The 25,611-nt window shown below is 50.7% G+C and overlaps 15 protein-coding genes across 15 annotated transcripts; 4 read left to right on the top strand and 11 right to left on the bottom strand.

The window, feature by feature from the left end:
* Positions 1–558: 558 nt before the first annotated feature.
* Positions 559–2,454, bottom strand: ASPVEDRAFT_82338 (uncharacterized protein; the record flags this gene model as incomplete). Its single annotated transcript, XM_040817187.1, has 2 exons — positions 559–1,073; positions 2,010–2,454. 2 exons carry the CDS (start codon positions 2,452–2,454, stop codon positions 559–561), a joined length of 960 nt encoding a protein of 319 aa, XP_040666544.1.
* A 454-nt stretch (positions 2,455–2,908) lies between these two features.
* ASPVEDRAFT_27493 (uncharacterized protein) lies at positions 2,909–3,460 on the bottom strand (the record flags this gene model as incomplete). The annotated part of the gene is made up of 1 exon (XM_040810017.1): positions 2,909–3,460. The coding sequence occupies one exon, from the start codon at positions 3,458–3,460 to the stop codon at positions 2,909–2,911; it is 552 nt and encodes a 183-aa protein (XP_040666543.1).
* Positions 3,461–3,749: 289 nt separating this feature from the next.
* On the bottom strand, positions 3,750–4,483 carry ASPVEDRAFT_885335 (uncharacterized protein; the record flags this gene model as incomplete). The annotated part of the gene is made up of 1 exon (XM_040818346.1): positions 3,750–4,483. One exon carries the CDS (start codon positions 4,481–4,483, stop codon positions 3,902–3,904), a length of 582 nt encoding a protein of 193 aa, XP_040666542.1. The 3' UTR covers positions 3,750–3,901.
* Positions 4,484–4,556: 73 nt separating this feature from the next.
* ASPVEDRAFT_40305 (GNAT family N-acetyltransferase) lies at positions 4,557–5,496 on the bottom strand. The gene is made up of 2 exons (XM_040812126.1): positions 5,088–5,496; positions 4,557–5,040 (listed from the first exon to the last, which is right to left on the bottom strand). Exons 1-2 carry the CDS (start codon positions 5,476–5,478, stop codon positions 4,781–4,783), a joined length of 651 nt encoding a protein of 216 aa, XP_040666541.1. The 5' UTR covers positions 5,479–5,496; the 3' UTR covers positions 4,557–4,780.
* Positions 5,497–6,422: 926 nt separating this feature from the next.
* Positions 6,423–8,423, top strand: ASPVEDRAFT_51884 (TolB family protein; the record flags this gene model as incomplete). Its single annotated transcript, XM_040814539.1, has 1 exon — positions 6,423–8,423. One exon carries the CDS (start codon positions 6,423–6,425, stop codon positions 8,421–8,423), a length of 2,001 nt encoding a protein of 666 aa, XP_040666540.1.
* A 369-nt stretch (positions 8,424–8,792) lies between these two features.
* On the bottom strand, positions 8,793–10,775 carry ASPVEDRAFT_82333 (uncharacterized protein; the record flags this gene model as incomplete). The annotated part of the gene is made up of 2 exons (XM_040817186.1): positions 8,793–8,886; positions 8,938–10,775. The coding sequence occupies 2 exons, from the start codon at positions 10,773–10,775 to the stop codon at positions 8,793–8,795; spliced, it is 1,932 nt and encodes a 643-aa protein (XP_040666539.1).
* A 182-nt stretch (positions 10,776–10,957) lies between these two features.
* Positions 10,958–13,363, top strand: ASPVEDRAFT_40303 (putative pentafunctional AROM polypeptide). The gene is made up of 2 exons (XM_040812125.1): positions 10,958–13,055; positions 13,108–13,363. The coding sequence occupies exons 1-2, from the start codon at positions 11,001–11,003 to the stop codon at positions 13,312–13,314; spliced, it is 2,262 nt and encodes a 753-aa protein (XP_040666538.1). The 5' UTR covers positions 10,958–11,000; the 3' UTR covers positions 13,315–13,363.
* A 131-nt stretch (positions 13,364–13,494) lies between these two features.
* Positions 13,495–14,514, top strand: ASPVEDRAFT_27487 (sugar phosphate isomerase/epimerase family protein; the record flags this gene model as incomplete). Its single annotated transcript, XM_040810016.1, has 1 exon — positions 13,495–14,514. The coding sequence occupies one exon, from the start codon at positions 13,495–13,497 to the stop codon at positions 14,512–14,514; it is 1,020 nt and encodes a 339-aa protein (XP_040666537.1).
* Positions 14,515–14,540: 26 nt separating this feature from the next.
* On the bottom strand, positions 14,541–15,296 carry ASPVEDRAFT_126837 (putative pathogenesis associated protein Pep2; the record flags this gene model as incomplete). Its single annotated transcript, XM_040806399.1, has 2 exons — positions 14,541–15,114; positions 15,169–15,296. 2 exons carry the CDS (start codon positions 15,294–15,296, stop codon positions 14,541–14,543), a joined length of 702 nt encoding a protein of 233 aa, XP_040666536.1.
* Positions 15,297–15,689: 393 nt separating this feature from the next.
* On the bottom strand, positions 15,690–16,607 carry ASPVEDRAFT_126770 (shikimate dehydrogenase family protein; the record flags this gene model as incomplete). The annotated part of the gene is made up of 1 exon (XM_040806395.1): positions 15,690–16,607. The coding sequence occupies one exon, from the start codon at positions 16,605–16,607 to the stop codon at positions 15,690–15,692; it is 918 nt and encodes a 305-aa protein (XP_040666535.1).
* Positions 16,608–16,946: 339 nt separating this feature from the next.
* On the top strand, positions 16,947–17,840 carry ASPVEDRAFT_128860 (shikimate dehydrogenase family protein; the record flags this gene model as incomplete). The annotated part of the gene is made up of 1 exon (XM_040806586.1): positions 16,947–17,840. One exon carries the CDS (start codon positions 16,947–16,949, stop codon positions 17,838–17,840), a length of 894 nt encoding a protein of 297 aa, XP_040666534.1.
* Positions 17,841–18,195: 355 nt separating this feature from the next.
* ASPVEDRAFT_127556 (Zn(II)2Cys6 transcription factor) lies at positions 18,196–20,537 on the bottom strand (the record flags this gene model as incomplete). The annotated part of the gene is made up of 4 exons (XM_040806468.1): positions 18,196–19,349; positions 19,395–20,306; positions 20,358–20,371; positions 20,446–20,537. The coding sequence occupies 4 exons, from the start codon at positions 20,535–20,537 to the stop codon at positions 18,196–18,198; spliced, it is 2,172 nt and encodes a 723-aa protein (XP_040666533.1).
* A 184-nt stretch (positions 20,538–20,721) lies between these two features.
* On the bottom strand, positions 20,722–22,080 carry ASPVEDRAFT_40300 (uncharacterized protein). The gene has a single exon (XM_040812124.1). The coding sequence runs from the start codon at positions 21,939–21,941 to the stop codon at positions 20,835–20,837; it is 1,107 nt and encodes a 368-aa protein (XP_040666532.1). The 5' UTR covers positions 21,942–22,080; the 3' UTR covers positions 20,722–20,834.
* A 543-nt stretch (positions 22,081–22,623) lies between these two features.
* On the bottom strand, positions 22,624–23,697 carry ASPVEDRAFT_129009 (uncharacterized protein; the record flags this gene model as incomplete). The annotated part of the gene is made up of 1 exon (XM_040806597.1): positions 22,624–23,697. One exon carries the CDS (start codon positions 23,695–23,697, stop codon positions 22,624–22,626), a length of 1,074 nt encoding a protein of 357 aa, XP_040666531.1.
* Positions 23,698–23,885: 188 nt separating this feature from the next.
* Positions 23,886–24,935, bottom strand: ASPVEDRAFT_590266 (acetate uptake transporter family protein). The gene is made up of 2 exons (XM_040815445.1): positions 24,671–24,935; positions 23,886–24,615 (listed from the first exon to the last, which is right to left on the bottom strand). The coding sequence occupies exons 1-2, from the start codon at positions 24,907–24,909 to the stop codon at positions 24,075–24,077; spliced, it is 780 nt and encodes a 259-aa protein (XP_040666530.1). The 5' UTR covers positions 24,910–24,935; the 3' UTR covers positions 23,886–24,074.
* Positions 24,936–25,611: the final 676 nt, after the last annotated feature.

Raw genomic sequence — 25,611 nt, 5'->3', positions numbered from 1 at the left:
TTGTGTACCAATTATGTATATTCCTACTGCACCCGGGGGTTTCCTGCCTTTATATAAATCCCTAAACGCGCCAGAAAGCATAAAGGCGGATTTGTGACAATAGCCCTATGAATTCCTTGCTTTGTTTCCCCTTTAGTTGCCTTTGTCCAATATGCCATCTACCATACTAATAAATCACAAATACAACTCCCAGCGGAGACATTCTATAATGCATCCATATATCGATGCACTAATAATGATTACCTGTTGAGAATACAATAAAAGCCCTCACTACATCGCCATCTATATGCACAGCTAGGCTGCATTTCACAGGATATCTTTTTCTAGTGCCGACGATGCCTATTTACACCTCAAGGTGAGGTTTCCCACGGTTAACTATAACCAATTCATATTATCAACCTGCGAAAATCTAGCAAGCAAGTATCACTTTTCCATATTATCATTTATCCGCTGACAGGATGTTGAAGGACGCTAAACACAAAATAAAACAACTTTTAGTACCCCACTGCAGCCCAAGGCATACTAGGATACGTGAGTCACAAATATTGTCCGCAACAGCTAGCACTTGAAATGAACAGCCCAGTGACACAGGTAGGAACGCAACGCAGAAACATATCTCGCAAAGTGCGAAAACTGGCGAATGGTGAAGGTATAGAAGTACAATATCCTAGCCCCAAGAACTCTGAGTCGGAACCCCAAGAGGTGGAAGTTCCGTCTCAAGAAGCGAAGAATCCCAGGCCCAATATACCTCTTGTGAGCATCGATGTCGATTTCACACAACTGCCACCGACCGCGCTGTTTGACTTTGGCATCGAACCAGTGTAAGCGCGAGAGATTGGCATGGGACTTGGGCGGTTCATAATTCCATTCAAATCCATCCAATCTGGGTAGCTCACTCAGAATCGCTGTTATTCTATCAGGGTTTCGCTCCAACTCCGCAGCGAGATGCGTCGGCACATCTATCATGACATCAATTGGCTCTGCGGCCACTCTGCCATTTGTCTCTGTTAGTCTAACATGGATTGAGCCAGGTTCATCACTGTCAGCCCAAATATGGTTGATAACGGCTGTCCCTATGTCTGTCAATAATTTCACATAGCTGGTTACCACTTTCCCAGGTTGGCTGTTGCCTCTTGTATAGAAGATAACTGGTGTGGTTCTCTTTGGATGCTTATGGAACGGCTCTGGTATCACATATCTAATAGAGTCCAAGTGGGCATTGCACTTAGCGCATAGGTTGTGCAGTGACTCGCAAGCCATTTGTACTGGTTTTTGGAATATAGGATATTCGAAGCCAGTGAGTGCACTATGGTACGCTGGCTGATAACAACCCTCGCGCAAAGGATAATAAACATCATATATATTCTTTTCAGTTGATTAGGCGTTGTTTCAGCCATTGTCATATTGGTAAAGAGGCTGTCATTGAAGCCTCTTTCATGCGAGTTGCATTATCATCAAACACAGGGAGACCCTGAGTGCCCCTGTAGTAACAGGACAACAAAGAATCAGGCGTCTTAGTATATCTAGAAAAAGCTGACAGCGTGCATTGTAGGCGGCTACGATGAACAATGGCTTAGGACGACCTCGTGGCTTGAGTTGACACCATCCTCCTCTACGGGAAATAAGTCCTATGACAGTTAGAAACATTGCATCCAGTCTAATTTAGGGAACCTTGAGTTGCATAACGTGACGTATACGTGTTGGACGAGCATTGAAAGATAGAATTCGCAAATTTATACACACTTTAAAAACATAACTACCACTATATGATGCGCGCAGCAAACACATCCTGGATGGGCAGGAACAGTCAAGACTAATACTGATAAGCACCGTTGATATAAGCTCATGCTGTCAGAGCAATCAAGAATATATCACCTGCACGTACTGCATCATGAGTCCTTTATCCCTGATACTCCGTCGGCCTGGACTCATTTCAAGGAGTCAGGCCTCCGACAACGATTGGGAACGAGCGTGGCTGCCGTTTGAAGGTAAGTTATAGGCCCATTTACATCCCAATTGCTGCGGCAGGTCTGATAAAAAGGCCTCCATCTTGTCGGGGTTCTTTTTGAAGTCGTCGGCTAGCCCGTGGGGGATGTCTATCTTGTACGAAAATGGCTCTCTCCATATATTCGGCTGGGGCACACTTTCATCCCTAACGCTAGGAAAGGAGCTTCCGTCGCAGGACGACCTTTTGCCAATATGCTTGTGAATTGCTTCTTCAAACTGTTGACCCGGCAGCCACGATCCTTCATCATTCATGCGAGACGGTGGATTGACCTTCTCGATCCAGAAGAAGAGGGGGACTGTCTTAGGCGGAACGTAGTCTTTCGAGCAGTGGAACTCCACCGGCAGTTGAGACTTGTGTATTTTCAGGCACTCCCGGCATGAGCTGGAGGGTGATGGTGGCCTATACACAGCCTCCTCGCGCAGGTTGGACGTTGATTCAGAAGCCATTATCGTGATGCGGTGTCAATGCAGAGAAAGTACCAGATCTTCGATTGCTTACTAGACATCTGATAGAATTGAATATTTGGCAGTATTTATATTTCAACCAACTGAGCATGGCCCCGGTTATTCTTTGTAAGTGGTTGAAAGGCAGGGTCTACAAAGCTGTGTATCTGTTATGGATGAACCCTTATAGGAGACTTTGTCATCTATCAAACCCGGATTCTGGGTTCTGTGATTATAAAAGAGATTGCCTTGTATATTCTATTGGGACTCACTATATGCAAGGCATACCCCGTTGCTTAATGGAGTGCGACTATGCCACTTTATAACGCCTGTACCACCTGGAGGATCACATCTTTGTGATTCCAACAAAAAGCTATGCTATGAGAATACTCTGTTCATTTCGAATAATACCGCATATGTATATCTAAAATTTGCTAAGACTAGAGGCCTTTCCTAATCAACTGCTGCTATCACTACCACTCTTCCCCTCACATATGGCACCAAATGTCCCAGCTCGAGGGGCCTCTTTAGCATCCACCAGGTGATCATAAAACCACTGCAAGCGGAGCAGATCTGCTTTCTTAGAGCTGCACAATCTAAACTTCCAGACACACCCAACAAGCTTGGGCAAATTCATTAATGCACCGTCCATGGCGGCAGGATTGTGCGTAATGCGCTCCGCGATGTAATCCGGAATATCCAACATCACCGACACTGGGGCTCCATCGTTTTCCCAAAGGTGCCGCCTCCGCAGAACCGTGAAGTACGCTGGCCCGGGATACTGCTTGTCCAGCAAGACGTGTCTGGTGATTACCTCGTCTAGCTGGCTGCTTAGCTTTGAGGTGCTTCTACCTAGGTTAGCGGTTTGGACCGCCCCTTTCGTTTCGAGGATCAGTGGACGAGTGGCCTTTGGGCGTCTGATAAATTGACTTCCCAGTGATCCTTTAGTAGAGATAATATCTGAGAGCTTTTGACCCTTGCGGCACAGCTTGGTTCGCTGGGAATCCATATCGGTGTTTCAAACAGTGCTACACTTTCAGATGTTAAAGATAACTCAATGATTAGTATAGCAGAGGCTTGGCAACACAAGTATATTCGACACACGGAATAGCTTTATTTATATCGTTGTTGAACTTTCGGATATTCCAGGCTCGTTTGACGCTGCCCTTGTATAACAATATCAAAGCCCGTTGTGTCCGATAATTGTCGTCGCAAGAGGTTATACAAAGGATAAAGAGATCACTATGGCCAAGAGGGTCATTACTGGAGAACGATGCTGCTGATCATGCTGACGTGTTTCGATATATTTTCATTGTTTCATTGACCACTCCCACACTCGATGCACAGCCGTCCTGAACGTTAGTGTTGTTATGTCGTGGTGCAATTTGGCTCATCATTTATTTTATATAACTAACAAGATAACCAGAAACTGCAAACTAGAGGACACAAGCTAAACATTCGGAGCCAAATCCAAAGCCGACTGTGTCCCCGGCCCCGTCATAATAAGCGTAGTCCATATACACGGAGCCCAGGGATGTTTAATAATCTCCTCAAACCACTGCAACCGCCACATCACAGGGAAGACATCCTCGGGCGTCACGGCCCATCTCCACTCCCCTCCACCAAAGATGGGGAGATTCACGGCGATATGGCTCAACAGTTCCGGTGACACAACGACGCCGGCGGGGATGTCCACCAGCACCCCGATCACCAGTGTGAGACCAGTAGTATATTCCAACCCTACAGGCCGTCGCGCAATGCTCACATAGATGGGTGTTTGCATTCCGGTCGCTGTAGTAATGAAACCCTGGATTGCGGCGTGGATTGCGAGCCCGAACGCCTCGTTGGGGATCTCCTGGAATAGTGGTGTATAACTCTGGAATTGGAATGCAGCGGCTGTTGTGCTCTCTGGGATTATTAGGCCTCGTTGGGGGACCCCTGCCTGTAGGAGCCGGAAGCACATATCAGTCATCAGGCGATTGCAGCACTTGCAGTAAGTCAGAGTTGAACCATTCATGTCTGTCATTGCCATCTTGGTATTAGCGTGTGGGAATTTTGCTGGCCTAAGTTGTCTCTGGGATAGTTCAAGTAGATATAGTGAATGGGTGGCGTTCTAGGAGTCTATGTATGAAGTTGGAAACCTTTCAAAGAATATGCTTGTTTATACCTACTCAGCCTTTCTTAGGAAACCAATGCTATTGTGAATACCATTCAACTATTTGTGCACAATCCTTGTTAGATTCAAGGGGAATAATGAGCTGCTTGTGTTTGATTCCAGTAGGTTAGGCGAGGCTTTCAAAAATTCCTTGGATCTCCTGGCATTCGATGATCAGGAACTAGGGTTCAAAACCATCCCAGACAGCCGGAAAGTCCCAAAGCCCGAATGAGGAGGTGCCCACTGCGCCAGGTCGATATCTCGATACTCCGTCTCCGTGAAGCCCTTTTTCTCCCAGTAGCCGTAAGCCTGCGGTTCCGATACCAGAGCCACAGGCACCCCTTCTATCTTTGCCTTGTTGGCCACATGGGATAACAGGGACTGTCCGAGGCCCTGTCCACGGTGCTCGGGTTTCACGATCATATACGTTAGCTCTACTGAATGTTAGTATAGTATATAGAGCAATGTTGGTATAACGTACCAATGTGATCTGTGTCCTTCATGACGACATCGAGCTCACTGGCGACCCTCATAACAGCAGATAGGACATCGGCATTGAAGTGATCTGGGACCTCTCCTTCTTTGCCATTACCAGCGTTCTCCGTTTTCGGTGCAGGCCTCTTCCTGGTCATGATGAGATGTCCAACAATCTCCCCAGAGGCATTCTCAACCACGGTCAGGGCTTCCATGGTGGCAGGGTCGAGGTTCGCCAGGGTACTGGTGTAGTTCTTCCGCTGGGCTTCTTCATTAGGCCAGTTCTTGAATAGGAGGCGGTTGATAGTGAGTCCCAGCTTCTGGGTGAAGAGCAGTTCCCCGGTCGCAGCGACATCACTCGCCTCGAATTGTCTGATGGTGTATTTATCAGAAGGCATTTTGACTTGAAGCTGTTCAATGGTTAAGTGTTCGTTGCGTAGCCCATGAGAATTTAAGCAGCGTATAGTAGGCTCCAGAGTTCAGCGTATAGTAGGCTCCAGAGTTCAGCGTATAGTAGGCTCCAGAGTTCAGCGTCGGGATGACCCGACACAGTGTTTACGTGGGATCTGCGTGGTTCGTCATCTGTATCCGTGATTCAGGATCTAAACACGTTGAATTGATATAAGGCAGAATGTTGCGTTGTTGGTTCTATATCAAGCTTCCCTGCACCCTGAGGTGTCCGGGCTTTCCATATGCAGGTTTCACTGCCCTCGGACTTTACCGCGCGCTGTTCCTGAATCTGAGACTTGCAGCCTCGATGCAGTTTAGACTCCGCAGTCTCTTTGGCAGTGTGCCGATCAGAATTTTAAACCACTGTGCCATTGTGGGGTGTGGAGACCTCCCACTGCATAGGCTGCACAATTCCAGCATACACATTGCAGTGTGCAGGCACAGCAGCAGCCCGAGTGGACAATTCCAGGCAGATATAATGCAACGCTGACGCCTAGATCTGATAATCCTGCTGGTTCCCCACATCTACTATACGTGCGTCTTCACCGGGATTTAAAAGTTGGACCACCGAGTTTCCCCCGAAGTCGGCCCCTATGAACCGGTTACGTACAAACTACAGCCACTATAGTTACGATATAGTATCTGCTGGCCTGAACCAGGTCAGTAGGCAGGTCTGAAGAGTCCACTGCAAGCCATAAAAGAGCAGCCCTTTAATCAATTAGAAACAAATCTCCACGTTGCACCAGCAGAGCCCGACAGTCGGCCCTCGGACATGATTTCTTCAAACGTAGTATACAATGCAGATCCTTGAATATAAAATGCGAAATTCCCTGCCGGTCCTGCGTTAGGGCTTCTAGAATCTGATCCGACATCTTATCTGATTGCCCTGACCATGCGGCTGCTCGCAGGCTCCTTCGTGCCTCTCGTCGGTCTTCTCGCTGGCCCTGCATTGGGTGCCTGTCCCTATGCCAGCCAGCTCGGTCTTGACGGCGACAGTTCCAAGTCGCACGCTCACACTCCTCGCACTGCGGCCCCCCCGGCACCCAACAAGAAAGGCGTCTTCCTAATGAACCGCATCGCACCGGGTACATCAGAACTGTACATCGCCAACGCCGACGGCACAAACGAACGCCCTCTCCTCTCCGACCCGATCTTCGAGTACCACGCCGAGTTCTCACCAGATGGACAATGGATTACATTCACGGGCGAGCGGAATGGAGATGGGAACTCTGATATCTACCGCGTTCGCCCGGATGGGTCGGGCTTGGAAGAGCTACTCGCTACACCGTCTATGGAGGATTCTGTCGTTCTCTCCCCGAATGGGAGTTTAGCAGCCTACGTGTCCACAGCGAATGGATACAGGGCGAATATCTGGGTGACGGATCTGAAGACAGGCAGGCGGTGGAATGTAACTGATACCCCCGCGACAGCCGCAAACGACACCCTCATGAATGGGTATTTCCGTCCATCGTGGTCTCCAGACGGACGGTGGCTTGCGTTCTCGTCGGACCGGAATACGAACTGGGCTGGACACGGTGATCAGACGTTCCAGGGTCTCTCTGGGTGGGAACATACGCAGGAACTCTCCATCTACGCCATTCGTCCTGATGGCTCTGGGTTTCGCCAGATCGCAACGAAACCTGGATACTCACTCGGTTCGCCGAAATGGTCCCCTGACGGAAAGCGCATTGTATACTACGAGATAACCCGTGAAGGAACATGGGGTGCACACAGACCTGAATCAATCGATTCCACTAGCTCGATCCTTGTCTCCGTCGACTTCGCAACAGGGAAAGATAGACGCGTGGAAGTCTCGGGATCCGGCGTCAAGGCATTCCCACAATACATCACAAACAGCACAATCGGATACCATCTGAAAGGAACATCCAGAGAAGGAATCTACACCACATCCGGTACATATCTCAACACGACAATCCGCTCCCCATCCTGGTCACCAGATGGAAAATCCATCGTATACGAGAAAACAGCGTGGGACGTCCGCCCCCTCAACAAGGAACTCTACGCCTGGGATACAACCTGGGACTACCGCTTCGTCGACGTCTTCCCCCAAATGTCCCGCCAGAACCGCCTCGCCATGACAGAGAAGCAGCTCGGGAACTCCTCCGTCGTGACCCTAAACCCCGATGGATCGGATGAGCATGTTGCGTACGATAACTCCAAGACTGATCTCGTAGAGTCCTCCCTTGTCGGGCAGGGTCTGGCAGGGGCATTCCAGCCCTCGTGGAGTCCAGACAGCGAGTGGCTCGTCTTTGGCGAGGGTGCCTGGTTCACGACCCGCGGCGAGATGGGAGGGTGGCTTGTCCGAGCGACAGTAAACGGATCTCACCACGAGACACTGACGGAAAGTAACCAGACGCTTACGAATACGTCGGCGGTCAACTCTGGATTCCCGACCTACTCGCACGACGGAAAGAAGATCGTGTATAGAGTGTGGGGCGCGAATTCATCCAAGGGGGATCGGAGCCAGCTTGGACTGCGTGTTTTGGATCTGGAGACGAGGAATATTACAGTCCTGACGAATGACTGGGACAACCTGCCTTATTTCTCGCCGGATGGGGAGAGGATTGTGTTTACACGCAAGACGGGGGTTTACAACTATGATGTCTGTACGATTCGGCCGGATGGGAGTGATTTGCGGGTGTTGACGAGTAGCGGTGGCAATGATGCGCATGCGGTTTGGAGTTATGATGGTAGGATCATGTATTCGACGGGCATGTTTGGGTTCCAGTATGAATGTGCGCTTTATGATGATACGTTTCAGCCGTATGGGCAGATTGTCATTATGGATGCGGATGGGGGGAATAAGCAGGTTTTGACGGACTCCATTTGGGAGGATTCGATGCCCTTGCTTATTCCGAATGGTCAGTATTAGGCTGTGAAGGTATATAAAAGTTGTTATAGGGTATATGGTTATGTATAGTAGGTTGTATATCTCTTATGGAGAACTATCTATATTTCTCCACACAATATCTGTTACACCTGTATCCCATCCCTCCAGCGACGCTTGCCGGTGAGAGAATCCTCGGCTCAGTCTTCTAAGAGGCCCACTCGCCTCTATCCATCTGAATCAGGGAGGTTGATGTTTTATCTTAGTGCCCTAGTCAACTGTCGCCGAGGCCACTAGCCCGGGAAAGGCTTTAGCCGTCGGATATCTCGGCTGTATGGGGTGGCTGAAAGGCGTTGTACGTCCTTAAGGCCAATAGGTTAATGAATTAATATCAATGATGGTAGAAATGGCAGGTCATCCATTCGGTGACCGCTGCAGCTGGGTCATAAAGTCGGTGTCGAGGTCGCCGGCGTAGAAGCCCAGATTGTGTGCAAACTCCGGCTCGAGCCTATAACAGTTAGCAACAAGGCATGTCGCAAGGTAGATAGGGAGTGGATACCTCGCACTTGGTATTGAAGTCACCAACTCTTCGAACAATTCATCAAATGCATCCGCTTCTCCCAGGGAGGGCGGCACATACGGCTTGTCCGTGGTTAGGTTCTCGATGTTGGAGACTGGAGTTGCATATGGCATTTGCATGGTATTCGCGGTAGCTGATTGGGGATAGCTTTCCAGTTCAAGGAATGGCATTTCTCTGGCATTCAGTTTTCCAATAATATGAGATCGGTCGCTGTTTATATCGGTAACGGAGGCGAGTAAGCTTGAATCCCCAGCGGCCTTGTTGTTGGTAATCTGGCTTCCAGGTATTTCTTCCAGGTATGATGAAATGCGGTTCCTCAAGACGACAATTTCATAGCTTTGGGGCTGGACTTCGAGACAATACTGGCACTGCAGCGCAAAGTAACGGAGCAGAGGGGATGCTCTTGAGGACTTCATAACTTCTGTATAATCGCCCAATAAACCCATTAAACAATGCGAGGTCTCCGCTAATGCAGAGGGGTCTGATATTTCGAAGCGATGAATTGCTGTCATAATCACAAACGCAGTTGTTAGATGTAGTGTGAGCAGTGGCGGTGTTGCTGAGTCTCGGCCGGTATATGGATGTCTTTCCAGGACAGCCTTGGTCTTCTCGATGATATTTCCCAGAGAGGAATGCGCAGGTCCATGGTCCGAGTGATACAGGATGCTGGAAAGGACCTGCGTGAGTTGTCTTAGTCGGTTGAATATGCTTAACGATTGGAGAGGTCCTCTTCCTGCCACATTGCCTGATATGCTCCAACTATCCCATTCTTCCATATCGTCTTCTTCTACCGGGCCACAGCTCAACTGCTCCTCAGTAGATAATGAGGGTGCACGTCCCAGAAACGCTGATATGACGGTGTCCAAGAACATGCAGCCATGGAATGCATTACGGAATCGGCCAGTTTGAGACGATTTCGGTAGAAGATATAGCATTCTGGCGGCCTGACCTATTAATACCCAGGCCAACTGGATATCTCCAATGTCAAGGTGCACTAGGACAAGGATTATAAGGGCGCGAACGACATCCAAGTCTAATGTCATGGAGTTAGACAGGATTCTCTTCCGAATGCAGAGCGAAATTTCTGTTGGTGTGACAGTCAATGTACTGTCTCCTTTTATCAAGCTCGCATAGGCGATGACAGCCCAGAGAACGAAGTGACATGAGCTGTGGAATGGCTGTTCTCCTGGATAGGTGTACATGGCTCGCAGCAGAACACGGCGTTCGAGAATCGGAAACCACGAATGTGTATAAACAAAATAGACATCAAGCAGCTCCGATGTATTACTCGGTAAGGGCATATCGATCGCTTCGTTGCACTCCGTTTGTGCACTTGGCGTTTTTTGAATGATGCCTGCTTCGTTAGGGCGAGGTGCTGCGGATTCTTGTTCACTAGGAGCATTGTGTTTCTCGTCCACCACCCACTCCCCATCATCATCGACATTTTCTTCAGTGGATAAATCTCCCGGTCCAGCCGGTGATGACTGTGATAGAATGGTCGCAGCCTTGGAATTTCGCCAGCGATCCACAGCCCGATTCCTAGACGCCGCAGTCCGACGTTCACGTAACAGGACGAGAAGATCTTTCTCACAGCTTGGATTCTTCTGGAACATCAATCCCAGCGCAGTCTCAAGTCCTCTCACATACCCCGTAGGTAAGCCCCGTCGCCCACCGCCGTTCTCATAGGAACAATTGCGACCCGCCGCCTGGCATATACGGCACACGGGCTGTTCGCCATCACACTTTGACTTGCGCCGGCGGCACTGATCGCAGGCCCGGCAGATGCGCTGCCGCTTGCAAGGCCGAGGACTCGACATGGATGAACATGGGAATTAATTACCCCGTAGATATCTCCGCGTGGAATCTCCGCATGGAAGTAGAGACATATGTGCAGGATCTGGAGTAGCAGGTCATGTGACAGGCTATGCGTTTAGCCGATGGATTGGGCAATTGTGGTTCCAGGATTGCCGAAGCATGAAGAATATAACTTCCTCTCGAGCTAGGATATGAGGAAGCCGCGAGAATATGTGGCCCCAGAGACCATGTTTGGTGCTTGCACGACAGAGGGGGCTGACTCTGGGAATCTTTCCCAAGGCGGATTCCGCAGCTATACCCGACAGTACAGCCCTGATGCGACGATAGTTCTGATAGGATTCCCCAGAGCGGGAAAGAGAACACTCGGTATCATTGCGTCTGTCAGCCTACGTCGCAGATTCGTCGACTTTGACGCTGTGTTCAAGGAGCATTTCGACTTGTCGCCGCAGGAGTATATTGCTGCCAATGGGATGGCGCAGTACCGCACGGTCGAGGGCCAACTATCACAGGAGCTACTATCAAAATGTGGAAAGGGGTGCGTTATTGTCGGACTTGGGGGCGTTGCCAGCCAGCAGCAACAAACTTTATTGCAACAATTCGCCCAGGACCATCCGGTGATATACATCAGACGAGCAGACTCTGCATTACGGCAGCTGGTCACAACCAGTGAGGACAAATTTGAACGCTACCGGCAAGTCGGAAAGGCATTCTTCGAAGCCTGTTCAAACTTTGAATTCTTTAATCTGGAGGAATCCCGGCCATCTACCCGAGTACCCTCAAGCCTGAAGCTGAAAGACACCGAACGGGTCTTTGTACGCTTCCTAAACCGCATTTTTGGACATAATGACAGTCCTCTGTTCTCATCAGACGCCTTTTCCCCGTCGCATACTTTTGCACTGCAGATTCCCGCGCCATGGCTGGACTCCGACCCCGATCTAGAAGCCCTAGATGCAGGGGCGGACGCCATCAGTCTGGTAGTCGACCTCGACACAGTTGACAAAACTGGGCCGATACATCATCTCGCGCGGTATGTCGCGATTCTTCGAATGAGCTCTCGCATTCCTATCGTCATGGATATACGTACCACAGACCAGCACCTAGACTTATATACAGACCTCCTGCAAATGGTTCTCCGTCTGGCGCCAGATGCTATAACCTGCTCCATCAACCATAACTCTAGCGCCATTCAAACGTTGAATAATATAAAGGGCCATACCAAAAAAATAGCAACCTACCACCAAGCAATCACCTTGGGATGGAAAGGTGAACTTCCCGAAATCGACACCCTCCCTAGAATGGCCCAGGAGCTAGGCTTCGAGTGCATCCGCATAACCGGTGAATCTGCCCTGTCAGCAGACAACCTTTCCTGCATTGCTCTGAGGCAGGCCGTACTGCAGAACTCCAGCATCTCAGTTATAATGTACAATACCGGAATACTGGGTCGGACGTCCGTCTGCTTGAACCCTATCTTGTCCCCAGTCATGATCCCTGGCTACGACGGACTTGGAGTCACTCTATCTGAAGCGCAAAAGGCACTTACAGCTTGCTTCCTCAACCCTAAAAAGCATTTCACCATAGTTGGTCAAGCCGTCCAGCACAGCCTTTCACCAGCGATGCACAATGCAGCGTATTCATCCTGCGGACTTCCCCATGTTTACGATGCCCTACAAGCAAATACCCTGTCAGACATTCGGCCAATCCTCGATGACGAAACCTATGGCGGCATTGCAGTCTCACTACCCTATAAAACAGCAGTCCTCGAATACCTCGACGAAATCAACCCAGACGCACGAGACATCAACGCCGTCAACACCGTCGTCCTAGAAAGACAACACCAACCGGACGGCAGTGGAAAGTCAATCCGCAAAGGCTACAACACTGACTACATTGGAATCAGAAACTGCATCTATAATCATCTCTCACCAGCAAACACCATCCGAGAGGGCACAACAGCCCTAATAATAGGAGCCGGCGGCATGGCCCGTGCTGCCATCTATGCCTGCTACCAGCTCGGCATTCGTCAGATCTGCATCGATAACAGGACGGTTAACAATGCACAGAAACTCGCTGCGTATTATCACCAGTGGGCCAAGGCTAAATTCGGCACAGAGTTCCAACTGGAGGTTATTCGATCAGTTGATGACCCCTGGCCTGTGTATATGCGTCTTCCAACTATCGTTATTTCCTGTCTTCCTGCTCAGAAGATTGGAAGCGAGTCTCTGATCGACATTCGCGTGTCGGAGAAGTGGTTGCAAAGTACGACTGGTGGTGTGTTTCTTGAGGTACATACCCCTTGAACTTTCATTTCAGGACCACAAAGCTGACGGAAGATAGGTTGCCTACGGACCGTGTAAAACCCCGTTACTGGAGCAGATGCTGGAGCATACATCAACAGGCTGGGTGGTGGTGGATGGCCTCAACTTGCTAGTTGAACAGGGCATTGCGCAGTATGAACTCTTTACGAAACGGCCAGCGCCAGTGCATGTAATGCGGAAGGTTATTCAGGAGGAAGCTGCTAAGCATGGATACTTCCATCAATAGAAATAATCCATCCAATAACTTGAAATGCAATGATAATCATGATCGGACATTCCTACATCCGCGGCTAAGAGTAATACCGCCAACGTCATAGCACTTCTATTTAGTATCTCCATAACATCACCAACTCGCTACTTGAAGACAGTAGACAATATTCCCCTGCCAAATAGCACCTGCAGAAATATGACCTACCAACCAGCCATAATGAGCGCCTCCCTAGGCCGGGCCTGGGTCCACGCCCTCCCCAACAAAATCACCCAAGCCGCCACCGCTGGCTTCAAGGGAATCGAAATCTTCTACGAAGACCTAGACTATTTCGCGCGAGGAATATCACACTCTGAAACACCATCCCCGGATGCTCTCCTCAACGCCGCAGACAAAATCCGCTCTCTCTGCGACTCGGCGGGTCTGGATATCATCGGTCTACAGCCATTCCTATTCTACGAGGGACTTAAGGACCGAGAACAACATAAACGACTGATTGAGAAGATGAAGCTATGGCTACAGATAGCGAAAAGTCTGGGTACAGACACGATCCAGATTCCGGCGAATTTCTTACCGGCAAATGAACTCGTTGATGATATCAACGTGATTGTGTCTGATCTCCGCGAAGTGGCTGGTATGGGTCTTACACAGACTCCCGTCGTGAGATTCGCGTATGAGAATCTCTGCTGGAGCACACATGTCGATACAGTGCAGAAGCTATGGGATGTGGTAAAGCGGGTCGATAGGTCTAATTTTGGGATGTGTTTGGATACATTCAACATTGCTGGACGGGTTTGGGGAGATCCGGCCGCTGCTGATGGTAAAGCTGTCGATGCAGATGCGGAATTGGCGAAGGTAATTGAGTTTATTGTGAAAGAGGTCGATGTGGACAAGGTCTTTTATATCCAGGTTGTCGATGCGGAGAGGATGAGCAGTCCGCTGGTTGAAGGCCATGAGTTTTATGTCGAAGGACAGCCGGCGAGGATGAGTTGGTCGAGGAATGCGAGGACGTTTATGTATGAACAAGATAGAGGCGCTTATTTGCCTGTTGAGGATGTGGCCAGGGCATTCATTGAAGGGTTAGGGTACAAGGGGTTTGTCTCGATGGAGCTGTTCTCCCGGACCATGAGTGAGGAAGGGGAGGGAGTTCCCGCTGAGCATGCGCGACGAGGAATTACAGCTTGGAAGAGGTTACAGGAGCGGTTGCAGTTACAGTAGTTCTTTATTCATGCAGTTAAAGCAGATTAGACATCAATCTCTTTCCCGTCCAGCCAGTCTTTTGCCAGCCTATACAACAGATCATGCTTCTCCCCATTCACCGTCCCAACATGCCTTCTATGTCCAGGCATATCTCGTAGAACCTTGACGCCCATAGTCGCCTCCTGGCAATACGCCAGACACTTATACCCCTCAGGATATGAATTCAACTTCTCAACATCGATACTGGGAAACCGCCCCGGGACAACGGGAATCAACTTGTCCTTCTCATACCAATGCCTCACAAACCGTGCTCCCCATTTGCCATCTGCCTTCTCAAAGAAGAAACAGAAGCGGCAGTCTGCCTCTGCATCGACCTCGGCCCCGTCAATGTTGAACCGCTGCGTAATGGTCGCCTTCATCTTCGTCACAGCACGGGTGGCATCGGGTGTGATATCGCTCGTAACCCCGTGGCATCTGTGCATGATGAACGCGCCTTTATCCATCCCGGCCTTGGATGCGGCAATGAAGTCCTTGTAACTGACCCGACCAGACCAGGTGGTGTAGACGAAGGCGTTGGGGTGGAAGATTGATTCGAAGTTTTCCCACTCGGAGGCGTCACTGCATATTAACTATCAGTATTTAAAGAATAAACATACGGACAGGCTTTCTCACCGGTAACAAGGCCATCCCTCAGCCAGTTCACGCAATTTCGCCCGCTCGAGAACGAGGTTATCGGGGCCGTTGTTGCGAATGGCGTGTTCAGGGCGGGTGCCCTCTGGCAAGGTATGGAGGTCTGGCATTTTGTCTTGTGTTTGATTAGTCTGTCGGTGGTTCTGCTGCTGAATATAACTTCTTTTGTAAATATAAATGTCGTTCCGGTGCTCAGTCAGATCGGTTAATGTCATTGCCGATGGCGTTGCGGGGATGGAATGGGTCTGGGTCCGGTGGGGTCATCCAGACTGTAGGATCAGGTAAAGGAAACACCGATGAAGGTTTAGAACATTGAGGATTACTGTCCAGTATCAAAGTGCCAGTTCTGCTGTCCACGCGCTGGTGGTGTGCCCTAAGAGTGCTTCGGCCGTTATCCCGTCTCTCTTTTAAACCCTTCAGATGGTTGCATGGTTTTATTGTCTGGCTATTGTTCCAATAATCTATGAGTTTCTCTTACTACACAAACGCGTTCCCAGTTTGAATTAGTTAATTGCAGTGCTCTCCTCCGCAGCCTGCAACAGCACCTTCCAAGCTCCCTCCCAGTCTAATGAGGCCACTTTCTCCTCCCCAGCCCATAGTCGCCATTGCTCCTCGATCTGATATCCGATAACATGCGTGCCTTCAACACAGGGCCACCCCAGTGACTCTGCCAACTTGATCATCCGTGTCCGCCGCGGCTTGAAGCACATATCCAACAGCACCCCTTTAGTTTGCTGGGAAAGAAACCAGCCTAATATCGACGCAACATTCTTCTCGGATTCTGTCTGCGGCTCAAAATCCGGCACTGTACCGACAATGTAATATGGTGAAGTCTGCAGTCCCTGTGCCTGCTCTGCTGTCGTGATGTGGATGATCTCCGGCACTCTGGACAATTTCTGCGCATCGCGAATAAGATCTCGAACCTCTCCCTCGTCGCGGTTCAGAATATAGATTGTCTGGCAGTGAAGATGCTCGCTCAGGGCATACACAGCTGCCCGACTCGCCCCTCCAGCACCCACAATCAATGCTGCCCCAGGATTTCCACTGGACGGGCGTTGAATTTCCTCGCCTCTTTCCAATAAGCAGCCCCTAATTCCCCTCCAGTCGGTATTGGTCCCTCGTAATTGCCTCGGCTCGTCATTCGTATAGTAGATATTGTTACAGGCGCCGATCATGCTTGCCAGATCGTCGAGCTGGTCGAGTTGCGCCATCACGGAGTTTTTATACGGCATTGTCACGACAAGCCCAGCCGTCGTCGGCTTTCTTGCGAGGCTTAGAACATCTTCGATGGTGGGACATTCTGTGGCATAGAAGGTCCAGGGGAGATCGAGGGACTGCGCGATGTGGTTGTGCATCCCAGGGGCAATGGAGTGTGTCACGCCCACGCCGACAAGGTGGAGGGTTTTCTTTTCCGAGGTCATCGCAATTATGTTTTAGATTTCTCCGTGATGTTAAACACGGGTATGGTATATGATTATTTCTGCGGAGTGGGTGCTGTTGGTAGATGTATCTGCGTAGTGCCCGGCATCGGTTATATTCTTTGCCTATGTGGATAACCTCAACATTTTGGGGACAGTGTTCTATTTACTGGCGAATATACAACGGTATTCGAATAACCGTGGGTAATCGTTCTTCAACGTTCATCAATATACCCTGCAGGTTAAACACACCGACTCTATCACTCTATCCATCTTCCACCCAAAGTCTATCAACCAGAAGCCAACCGACTAAGTCATCCTCAATAGAATCGAACAATCACAATGACCGAACCCAAAGACTTCTACATCTTCGGCAGCGGAATCTCTTTCAGCATCTCTCCCACAATCCACAACACAGGGTTCACCCACCACGCCCTCCCCCACACATACACAATCCGCGAATCGGCCAGTATAGATGAAGTCGGACGTTTAATCCACGCACAATCCTTTGGCGGCGCAAGCGTCACAATGCCTCATAAGCTGCAGGTGCATAAATTCTGCACCGAGGTGTCTGAAACAGCGAAGGCCATTGGCGCGATTAACACGCTTATCCCCACAGGTCATGAACATGGCAATAGTAGTATTATCGGAGATAATACGGACTGGTCCGGGCTATATGCGATTATCATGAAGTATACGAAAACTTCACCCGACGGAGAAGGACAGGGGAAATCGTTAAAGGCTGGCCTTGTCATCGGCGCGGGCGGTGCATCGAGGGCAGCACTATACGCAATGTTCAAAGCGGGCGTGCAACACATCTACCTTGTCAACAGGACACAATCCATCGCCGAAAATGTCCGGGACGATTTCAGGTGTTCGTTCAATATAACCGTGATTCCTGATCTCTCGGAATCATCTCGTCCTGAGTCGCCGGACATCATTATCGCGACTGTTCCTGCTGAAACAACAAGCGAGGAGCAGTTCGGCTCTTTGTTCAAGGATCGGAGTGAGGGGCTTTGTATTGACATGTCGTATAAGCCAAGGCAGACACCGCTGTTAACTGTCGCGCAGAGGCACTCAGGGTGGGCAACCGTTACCGGGGTGGAGGTTTTGCTCGCGCAGGCGTTTGATCAGTTTAAACTGTGGACTGGTCTGGAGCCACCCAGGGAGGAGATGATCGAGGCTGTGCTGGCGAGGGAGGCAGGTGTTGGAAGGGCGTCTTTGAGTATGCTTTAGTTAGAGGGCCTGGTTGGGGTTAAGTAGATATGTATAAAACAGTTGTTATCTAATATACAGAGCGACACAGCTAGAAAGGAGAAATTGCTTCAAGAATTGCTTCCTGGTCTTCAAGGGGTATCAAAGGCTTCACGCATAGGCCGGCCGCGCGCTGGCGATGGAAATCAAAATGTTTCGTCATACATCAATAAGCTAGACCATGCGAAGTACGCGTCCAGCGGTACAACGACAAAATCTCCCTCCTTCGGGCCTTGTGCGTTTCTCGAAAATGTGGATCTGCGCGCTGCGCATCATGCAGCATTGACCGGAAAACCTTGCGGATGTTTTTCTGTTCTCGTTAGATATATACTCTTTATCATAAAGTAGGAGTAAGGCGTAGTACCTGAAACGTGGTGTCCAGTGTCACGACACTCACTTCATGCGCCCGGATGATAGTCTCGCAAACTTCCTCGACGGATTTATTGAAGCCTAGCTCGGGCATCCGGTCGACAAAGAGGAGGAGTATGAAACTCCCCTGTAGCAAATAGATGCCGAAGAGGTATGGCATGAAGGTGAGTTCCGGGTCGAGTGATAGGATCTGGTGCACGGCGGCAGTTGCGCTGAGCGCGTGCGACGCGCATGCTTGGAAACTGTCCGATGTGATCCAGTCGTCTTTGTCTTCAATCATGGAAATTGGGTCCCACTTTCCGTGCAGCAGGATATAGCAGACGTGCAGCATATGCGTGCTGTAGGCAAGAACTAAAGGCTTCTTCGAATCGATCGTCGATGCTGGGGTGTGGCCGTAGCCCAGCGGGTGGCTAAACGGGTCAACAGAATGTTGGGTTGGCAGCGGGTTCTCGAGTTTATCTCTCAGTTCAGCTAGGTCTTGCTCCCGCTGAGATATAAGGTTCTCGATCTTATGGACCGCTGCATGGCCAAGGGTGTCGCCGAGCAGAGGGTGGTTCTGCATGTGGTGGAAGTCGATAATATGCCCGAGGACGGTCGCTAATGGGAGGAAATATTCGAAGAATCCGTATCCAGATATCCTAGCCGGAGGGCCGAGGCGTGGAGCTGGAATAGCATTGAGGTCTATCGTCTCGAGGTTCTGCCAAATGGCCTCGGGTAACGGCGCTGCGACGCGGAATGTGCCCTCCGGGAAATTCACGGGCGCATTGAACGAAAGCCCTAGATGACGGTCGAGACAGTAAATGAGCCAAAACAATCTTCGACGCTCCTCTTTGACAATCAACCATTCGCGGGTTGTGTGTCCCTGACAGTTTGCTGGCTGGATTCCTTGATCCTCCATACTCAGTCCACTGGCGCGAGCTAGTCGAATAGCCTTGGACCACCATTTCAGGCTGTCTGCCTTGAAATGGCCGCCAGATATCACTAGGGTGAGGATCACAACTGCAAGAATGGCGTCGGTCGAGCCCAGGAAATCGGGTATCAGTCCACCCCCCGCCGCATGCGACACGGACGAGCGCCCGTCTTTATCGGTGAATCCGCCGCGCGGGTGAAACTGCCATCCATCTAATGAAATTAGCTGTGCCAAATATGGCTGTTTCTGCGACATACCTGAGGTCCTGAAATAATTATCCCAGTCGACTGGCTCCATCAAGTCAAGCGCCAAACGATAGAGATCGAGGACAATGCGCTGTCGCGCTCCGGGTGGGTCGAATATCTTGATGTCCGCCGTCTGTGCAACGCAAAGCAACATCACAATAAGGAGGATAGAGGAGGTGGGCCGCGGGGCCGTCGGATGCAGAACAGAGGATGGCTGTATGACATGGGTGATTGTATATGGTGAGGCCGCCTTGAATATAGGATTCCTCTGCTCATTAAAGTAAATCTCAAGCATTTCGGATGCATCCGCAGGGGAGAGTATTCCTTGTAAATAGGGAAGCAGAGGTTCCAAGCAAGGGTATGAGCGCTGGCCTTGGGCTGCTCCATTTCCAAGATTTTCCTGCAGGGTCTTGTGCGAAACTGTAGAGTACAGGCCGCGAGAGCCACTGCGTGGAATTGGCGCGGTCTTGTCAAGCCAGTGTTCAACGCGACCGGGCGTAAACGCAGTCTGGCTACTCGGACGGCCTGGCGTTCCGAAAAACACATCTTGGAAAATAAAAGGATTCAGGGGCTGGGAGTATGAATCGCGGTGGCCAGTGACCGGAGGCGCATCAGGCTCGAGGCCAAATTGACCATTTCTCCCCTCTTGTTCATTGCTTCCTCCCGTCGCTCTTGTCTCGGCCGTTATCCTGGTAGAGTCATCTGTGTATGACGGCGTGCTCAACGGGTTCGTATTCCTTCGCAAGCTCTCCGGCATGTTGTCTCCATCGTCCATTGAAGTATCCAGCTCAGTCGGATTTATGAGACCGTTCAAGCTTGAAGGGCCGGGCGCCAGCACCCTGTGGCCAGTGGAGGTTGGCTTCGTTCGTCGACGACGGCCACGCTTGCGCACTAGCTTCTCGTAATGACATGAAGTATTTCGTTCTGGATCAATTAGCCGGCTAAAGAGGGCCCTGGACAGGTCAATCCACTAACCGGCACATCGCTGACTGGTTTTTGTCAGTTTATCTAGATGCAAAACAGGGAGGAATAGCTAAAACTAGCTCCAGGCACTACGACGTACCAAGGATGCTCTCCATCGCAGCGCTGTTTGGACTGGGAGCAGCGGTCACAGGCCCGCAGGACGCGCAGCCGGTTGTCCCCGCCATCCAGCATGGTCGGACTGCAATCCATGAGCGTGCAAATTCATGCTCGACAGATTCGCGAGCCTTGCCTGGGGATGGCTGGACTTAAGAAGACTGGGGACTGGAGATGTGGGGAGATTGGCGGGTTAGCAGCTTGGCAGCCTGAAGCCTGAGGCCAGTAACACCGGCTAATCTTGACTCTCCGTTCCTCTTCGGGCTTTCTTCCTCCTTCCTCAATCCATCACGGCTTTCCGGTGAGTTGGGCTCTTCATGTGAAACTTGAAGTTTATTGCTTTATTGAAAACACGTCTAATTGATTCTAGAATTCTCACAGCTTCGTCTGAACGGCTGCCTCTTCCCCCTCCGCGTTTCCATCTGAGAAGCTGTAATTCCTCCACTCGCCCAGAATTTCTTGGACAGCTGCGAACAAGCGCAGATCTGAGTCTAAATCCGTGTTGCTACCAGGTGATCCCAATGCCTGCTTGTCATTACAGTCCCATTTCCATATCCCTCCATCCCGTCGCAGTACCCACAGCGCCGTTGTGATGTTTTCCTCGATCTCAGCCACCGATGTCCCTCCCATAATCGTGCCAACGCGTGATTCTGCTGTTGAAGAATACTGCGCCCGACGCAGTGCGTACCGCAGTGCCAGCCGCGCTAATGAGTCACCCTGCGATGCAACATGGCCCGCCGCGGCATGCGCAGCTCTACGCAGCCCTTCTGGCGCTGGATGCCAGTCTCCTAGCGCAGCAATCGGTACACCTTCGTCGCGCAGAAGACCACTTGCAAGGGGGCTAGAACTGCACACACACAACACCCCGGCTTCTTTGAATGCCTGTAAGCCTTGCCGCTCTAATCGATCATTCTGCAGCGTCATCTGCGCCCAGTTCTGTATTACATCCAGCGGCCGGCCATATATCTCCCGTACGCGACGAGCGACCCTGGCTAAAGTGTTGATTGGATAGCCTGATATCCCAACATAGCGAACTGTCCCCGCCGCGACCATCTCCAGCAACACTCCAACTGCCTCCAGCACACTGTCCTCAGCAACCAGTTCGATATCGTGACAGAACACGACGTCCAGGTAGCTCGTCCGTAACCGCTGTAGAGAACGAGCAACCGAGTATCTAATCCATTCTGGGGAGTAGTCGGACTTTGTAGCATTGACGCGACCAACTTTAGTCATCAGGATATAATCATCCCGGCTGTAGCGAGAGCTGAACTCCGGATGTGACAACGCTTCCCCGAGAAGCTCCTCGGATGGTTCGTAGTACGACGAGGTGTCGATGGCGCGGATTCCAAGCTCAAAAGCCCGCGTCAGGACTTCTCTTGTCCGCTCTGGATTCGGGTTTGGTGTTAGTTGATAACTAAACCCGGCGCCGCCCAGGATGAGGGGCGGGAGCACCTGGGTCAGTGGTGTTGACGTCGCGGCCATGCTGCGCCCGTTGCAGGAGGTGGAGGTGACAGCGACAGAAGATGCGTCTTGTGCGGCAGATCAGGCTCTTAAAAGTTGCCCTGCATATCTCAGCCTGCTTCCCAGTCAGTTGCAGACACCCGGCCCGACTGAAGGTGTAACCAAAACGGGCATTTGTTGCAACTGTGTGGACATTTTTCCCGCTACGGCTAAATTTAGCCAATCGGGCTGGACATTTCTCACGCTCCGGTTGGTGGGGCTTTGGGCTCCACCAATTGTTTTTCCCGATACCCCATACTTGGATCATCCATTTAGCCGTCAACCTGGTTACTGTCGGTGGAGTGAATCCGAATACCTGAGCAGCCTAAGTTATTGTCCGGGATTGAGCCTCGGGGTATTATGAAAGCTGGAACAATATAACTACCTCTGTTTCCATTCAATGAAGACGCTCAACCAGCAATTTTTCGTAAACATGGTTTCTTGGCTTCTGTTTCCTTCACAGCACACAGTACATATATCGAACCAAGCACGAACAGAAACTTCACAACTGCAACATTTTCATTCTGACATGCACTTTCAAAAAAAGCCAAGAAGCATATATTCCACCAGCATGAGCACCAGTGTATATTTTCTATATAGCCTATGCAACGGCATGACCGACGGCTAAACACTCGATGCAGGCTGTCGATCGCGTGGCCACCATCTAAGCATGGTCAATAAGAGACGGCCCCGCATCAATAGGGTAGGTAAAGATATAGTTAGGCCCTTCAGCCATAAGACCATCACCACCAGGACGCATCTGGGAAGCCGGCAGCCAAAGCTTCTTATCAGCCGATACCCACATCAGGTCGGTCCAAAGAAGAGCATCGTCCTGGACGAGGATGGTAGTCCTGCCCTCCGGCGTGACCTTCCAGATAGCGAGCAGGTTGGTGTCGCTGATGTAGATATTCCCATCGCCGTCAATAGTCGTCCCGCCTGTACTTGGAGTTAGGGCAAACGGCTCGGCGTAGTCGCCGAGGGTAGAGGCCATCGTGGAGTTTGTCAGGGCGGCGTCGACGTAGGATGTCTTGATGCGGTAGAGACCGCCGTTGCAGGGTTGGTAGTAGAGGTAAACACCGTCAGGGGAGACTTCGATTTGGTCAAGGCCCACGGCAAGTGTGCTACCGCCGTAGCCAGGAACCAGGGTACCGTTGTACATCATGGGGAACCAGGCCGTGGCAGAGTCGGAGTTGGCGAGGACGCGGACGGCATGGCTGGAGGTGAGATTGAGCACGACAAGAGCACCGGCGGTATCGCTGAGGTATGCGACTTCTCCGGAAGCGCTGAAGCGGACGTCGTCAATGCCGCTTTTGCTGGCTATGACGCTGTCTAGAGAATAGGACCGGTCGACGGCATTTGTGGTCAGGTTCACGCCTACAAGCTTGGTAGAACCGTTGACGCCAGTTGAACCGCCGTCGACTACCCAGTAGCGATCATCGGGACCGATGCGTGCACCGTCGATATTGACAAAGGTCTTGCGAGGGTCGGAGGCTGGGTCACTGGAGTTGTACGAGTTCCAAGCCTTGTTTGGGTAGAGCGCAGTGGTGTTGTCGTCCAGGAGTTCGACAATGCGAGGCGGAAGAGTCAGGGAGTACCGCTGGGACAGGAACTTGCGCCCGTTTGCGCTGAAGCTGATGCCCTGGGTTGCTGCGTCCAGGGAATAGACCACCTCCAGGCCTGGCGCATACGCGGTGACAGGAGCAAGGAGGCCCAGAAGGGTAATAACGAGGCCTTTCATGTTGTGCTGAGCTTTCAATTCAGTACAGAATGGGAAGAGCTGTTTAGACTACTGCAGGTACATGAACCATTAAATACCCCAAGAACCTACGCGTGCTTGGTGGACATCTACTACGTACCCCTGGTATAGAACAATTGCCTAGGTGCAGTTTTTGTTGGTAGCTGTGGGCCATCTCAGTACCCACAATAAATAAACTAGACATACTCAGGTTTAGACTCCGCTTTTAGTGTAGAATATCCCGTCATTGGAGTGATCCGGCACTGCGGCACCGGCGTTGATCAAACTGAAAGCTATAGTTTCGGAGTTAAGTAGGAAGGGAGCTGGATCTGCTTCTAGGCATCAATTGAGATTCAATCATCCTAAAGCAACATCCACCATCATGGGCCCTCGATCTCGCCGAGCGGAAAACGGACCCAGGTAGTTTCAGGCACCATAAGGCCGGACGCGCCTGCATAAAAAGCACAGGCAGCACAAACAACCGCAAGAGCACCGCCGGTTTTATTCAGATTCATACTGGCAGTGGCATGCTCTGTAGCAGTGAAGTTGGCGAGACTGAGAAACAAATACGCCAGGATTAGGGTGACAAAGACAGATAGAATAGCAATGTTCGTCCGGAGAGCAGCAAGGAAGAACAAGAATGTGAGAAAGCACCACAAGATCAAGTAGATCCCGATGGCAAATGTGTAGGCTCTCTTGTCACCTTTATAGGCGTCTTCAATACCGAGATACGGTAGTAGGAACATTCCGTAGCTCAGCCAGAATGCACCGTAAGCACAGTGGACAGTTGTTCCAAACGTATTTCCCACACGGAATTCCATCAGTCCGGCGAGCACTTGGGCCGTACCACCCATAAACATCACAATGCCGAAGGCAGCTTGGTTCGGCCCAACGTTGCCCTCTGGGTTCGAGTTGGGGAGTCTGCCAGAGGTTAGAAATACAGGCACAGCATGATGGATCTTTTGGGCCACTATACCCAGCACCGCATTCATAGAGTCCAACTACAAACGTCGTGATTGCAAAAGCGAGCAATCCAAGTGGACCAGGGTTGCCAAGTTTCATAAACTCTGGACGGGCCACTTGCGATACGGTGGCCTGGTTGACATCGTGTAATGTTCCGTGTTGATGTGCATTCCTTGCCCTGCCCTGAGTGATGTGGTCCCAGCCACTATCTAGCCCGTGGGCAGCGAGCTTTGCGTTCTCGTGCTCCGACATGATGGCTGAAATAAGGATATAGTCTGTATGGAAAGGAAATGCGAAAGGTGACAGTCTAATATATAGCCGCTCGTCTGGGTCGCAAATATCGAGAAGACCTGCTAACTGGACTTCGAGGGAGTACTGGTATTTAAGCCCACCAGAGTATCCGGGGAAAAGGACTCCCCGCACACTGAGATTGTAGATATTATCAAGTTGAATTTGCTGGTGCCGTATTTCCGGTCCTCCGGGCACTGATATGGATACAGAGCGGCATGCAGAATCAGCTTGAGCTATTGGAAGGCTATATTTCCAGTATATCAGGCCAGAGGTGGACCCTGTAGATCCTAGAGTATTGAACTGGATTACTGGCTCTCAGCCATTTGTTCAGCCATGGGTGGGAATGGTCCAGAGACTTAACCCTAACTGTGACGTTTCTACCCCATTAAGGAAGCAGTACAGTACCAATCACATCAGGGCCATATTGACAACGGCGAAGACCTGAATTGATATACATCATGACCATACTACACAGACCAACCTGAACCTCCGCTCGTCCAATTTCGCCGTACATCCGGAATTACAATCGATATTATCCAGTTGACCTGGGTGTCTGAGGGGATAGCTTTACGATATTCGGAATCAAGCACCGCGTGGAGCAAACCAGTCGCTCTACTCACAGGGCACTTTTGCAACCTAATAACCCCAATCGGCAGACCAAAT

This window comes from Aspergillus versicolor, assembly GCF_001890125.1.
Source record: "Aspergillus versicolor CBS 583.65 unplaced genomic scaffold ASPVEscaffold_3, whole genome shotgun sequence".
NCBI classification, from domain to species: domain Eukaryota; kingdom Fungi; phylum Ascomycota; class Eurotiomycetes; order Eurotiales; family Aspergillaceae; genus Aspergillus; species Aspergillus versicolor.
The sequence above is the reverse complement of the archived record's forward strand: the minus strand, read 5'-3'. Positions and strand labels throughout refer to the sequence as shown.

What these genes read in the sequence shown, in the direction of transcription:
- ASPVEDRAFT_40305 (XM_040812126.1), bottom strand. Translation starts at nt 5,478, where the DNA reads ATGCCTTCTGATAAATACACCATCAGACAATTCGAGGCGAGTGATGTC. An exon ending in GAAGGACACAGATCACATTG is followed by an intron (nt 5,041 to 5,087) that starts GTACGTTATACC and finishes AACATTCAGTAG; the next exon opens with AGCTAACGTATATGATCGTG.
- ASPVEDRAFT_40303 (XM_040812125.1), top strand. Translation starts at nt 11,001, where the DNA reads ATGTTTGGTGCTTGCACGACAGAGGGGGCTGACTCTGGGAATCTTTCC. An exon ending in CTGGTGGTGTGTTTCTTGAG is followed by an intron (nt 13,056 to 13,107) that starts GTACATACCCCT and finishes GACGGAAGATAG; the next exon opens with GTTGCCTACGGACCGTGTAA.
- ASPVEDRAFT_40300 (XM_040812124.1), bottom strand. Translation starts at nt 21,941, where the DNA reads ATGGCCGCGACGTCAACACCACTGACCCAGGTGCTCCCGCCCCTCATC.
- ASPVEDRAFT_590266 (XM_040815445.1), bottom strand. Translation starts at nt 24,909, where the DNA reads ATGTCGGAGCACGAGAACGCAAAGCTCGCTGCCCACGGGCTAGATAGT. An exon ending in CTCTATGAATGCGGTGCTGG is followed by an intron (nt 24,616 to 24,670) that starts GTATAGTGGCCC and finishes AACCTCTGGCAG; the next exon opens with ACTCCCCAACTCGAACCCAG.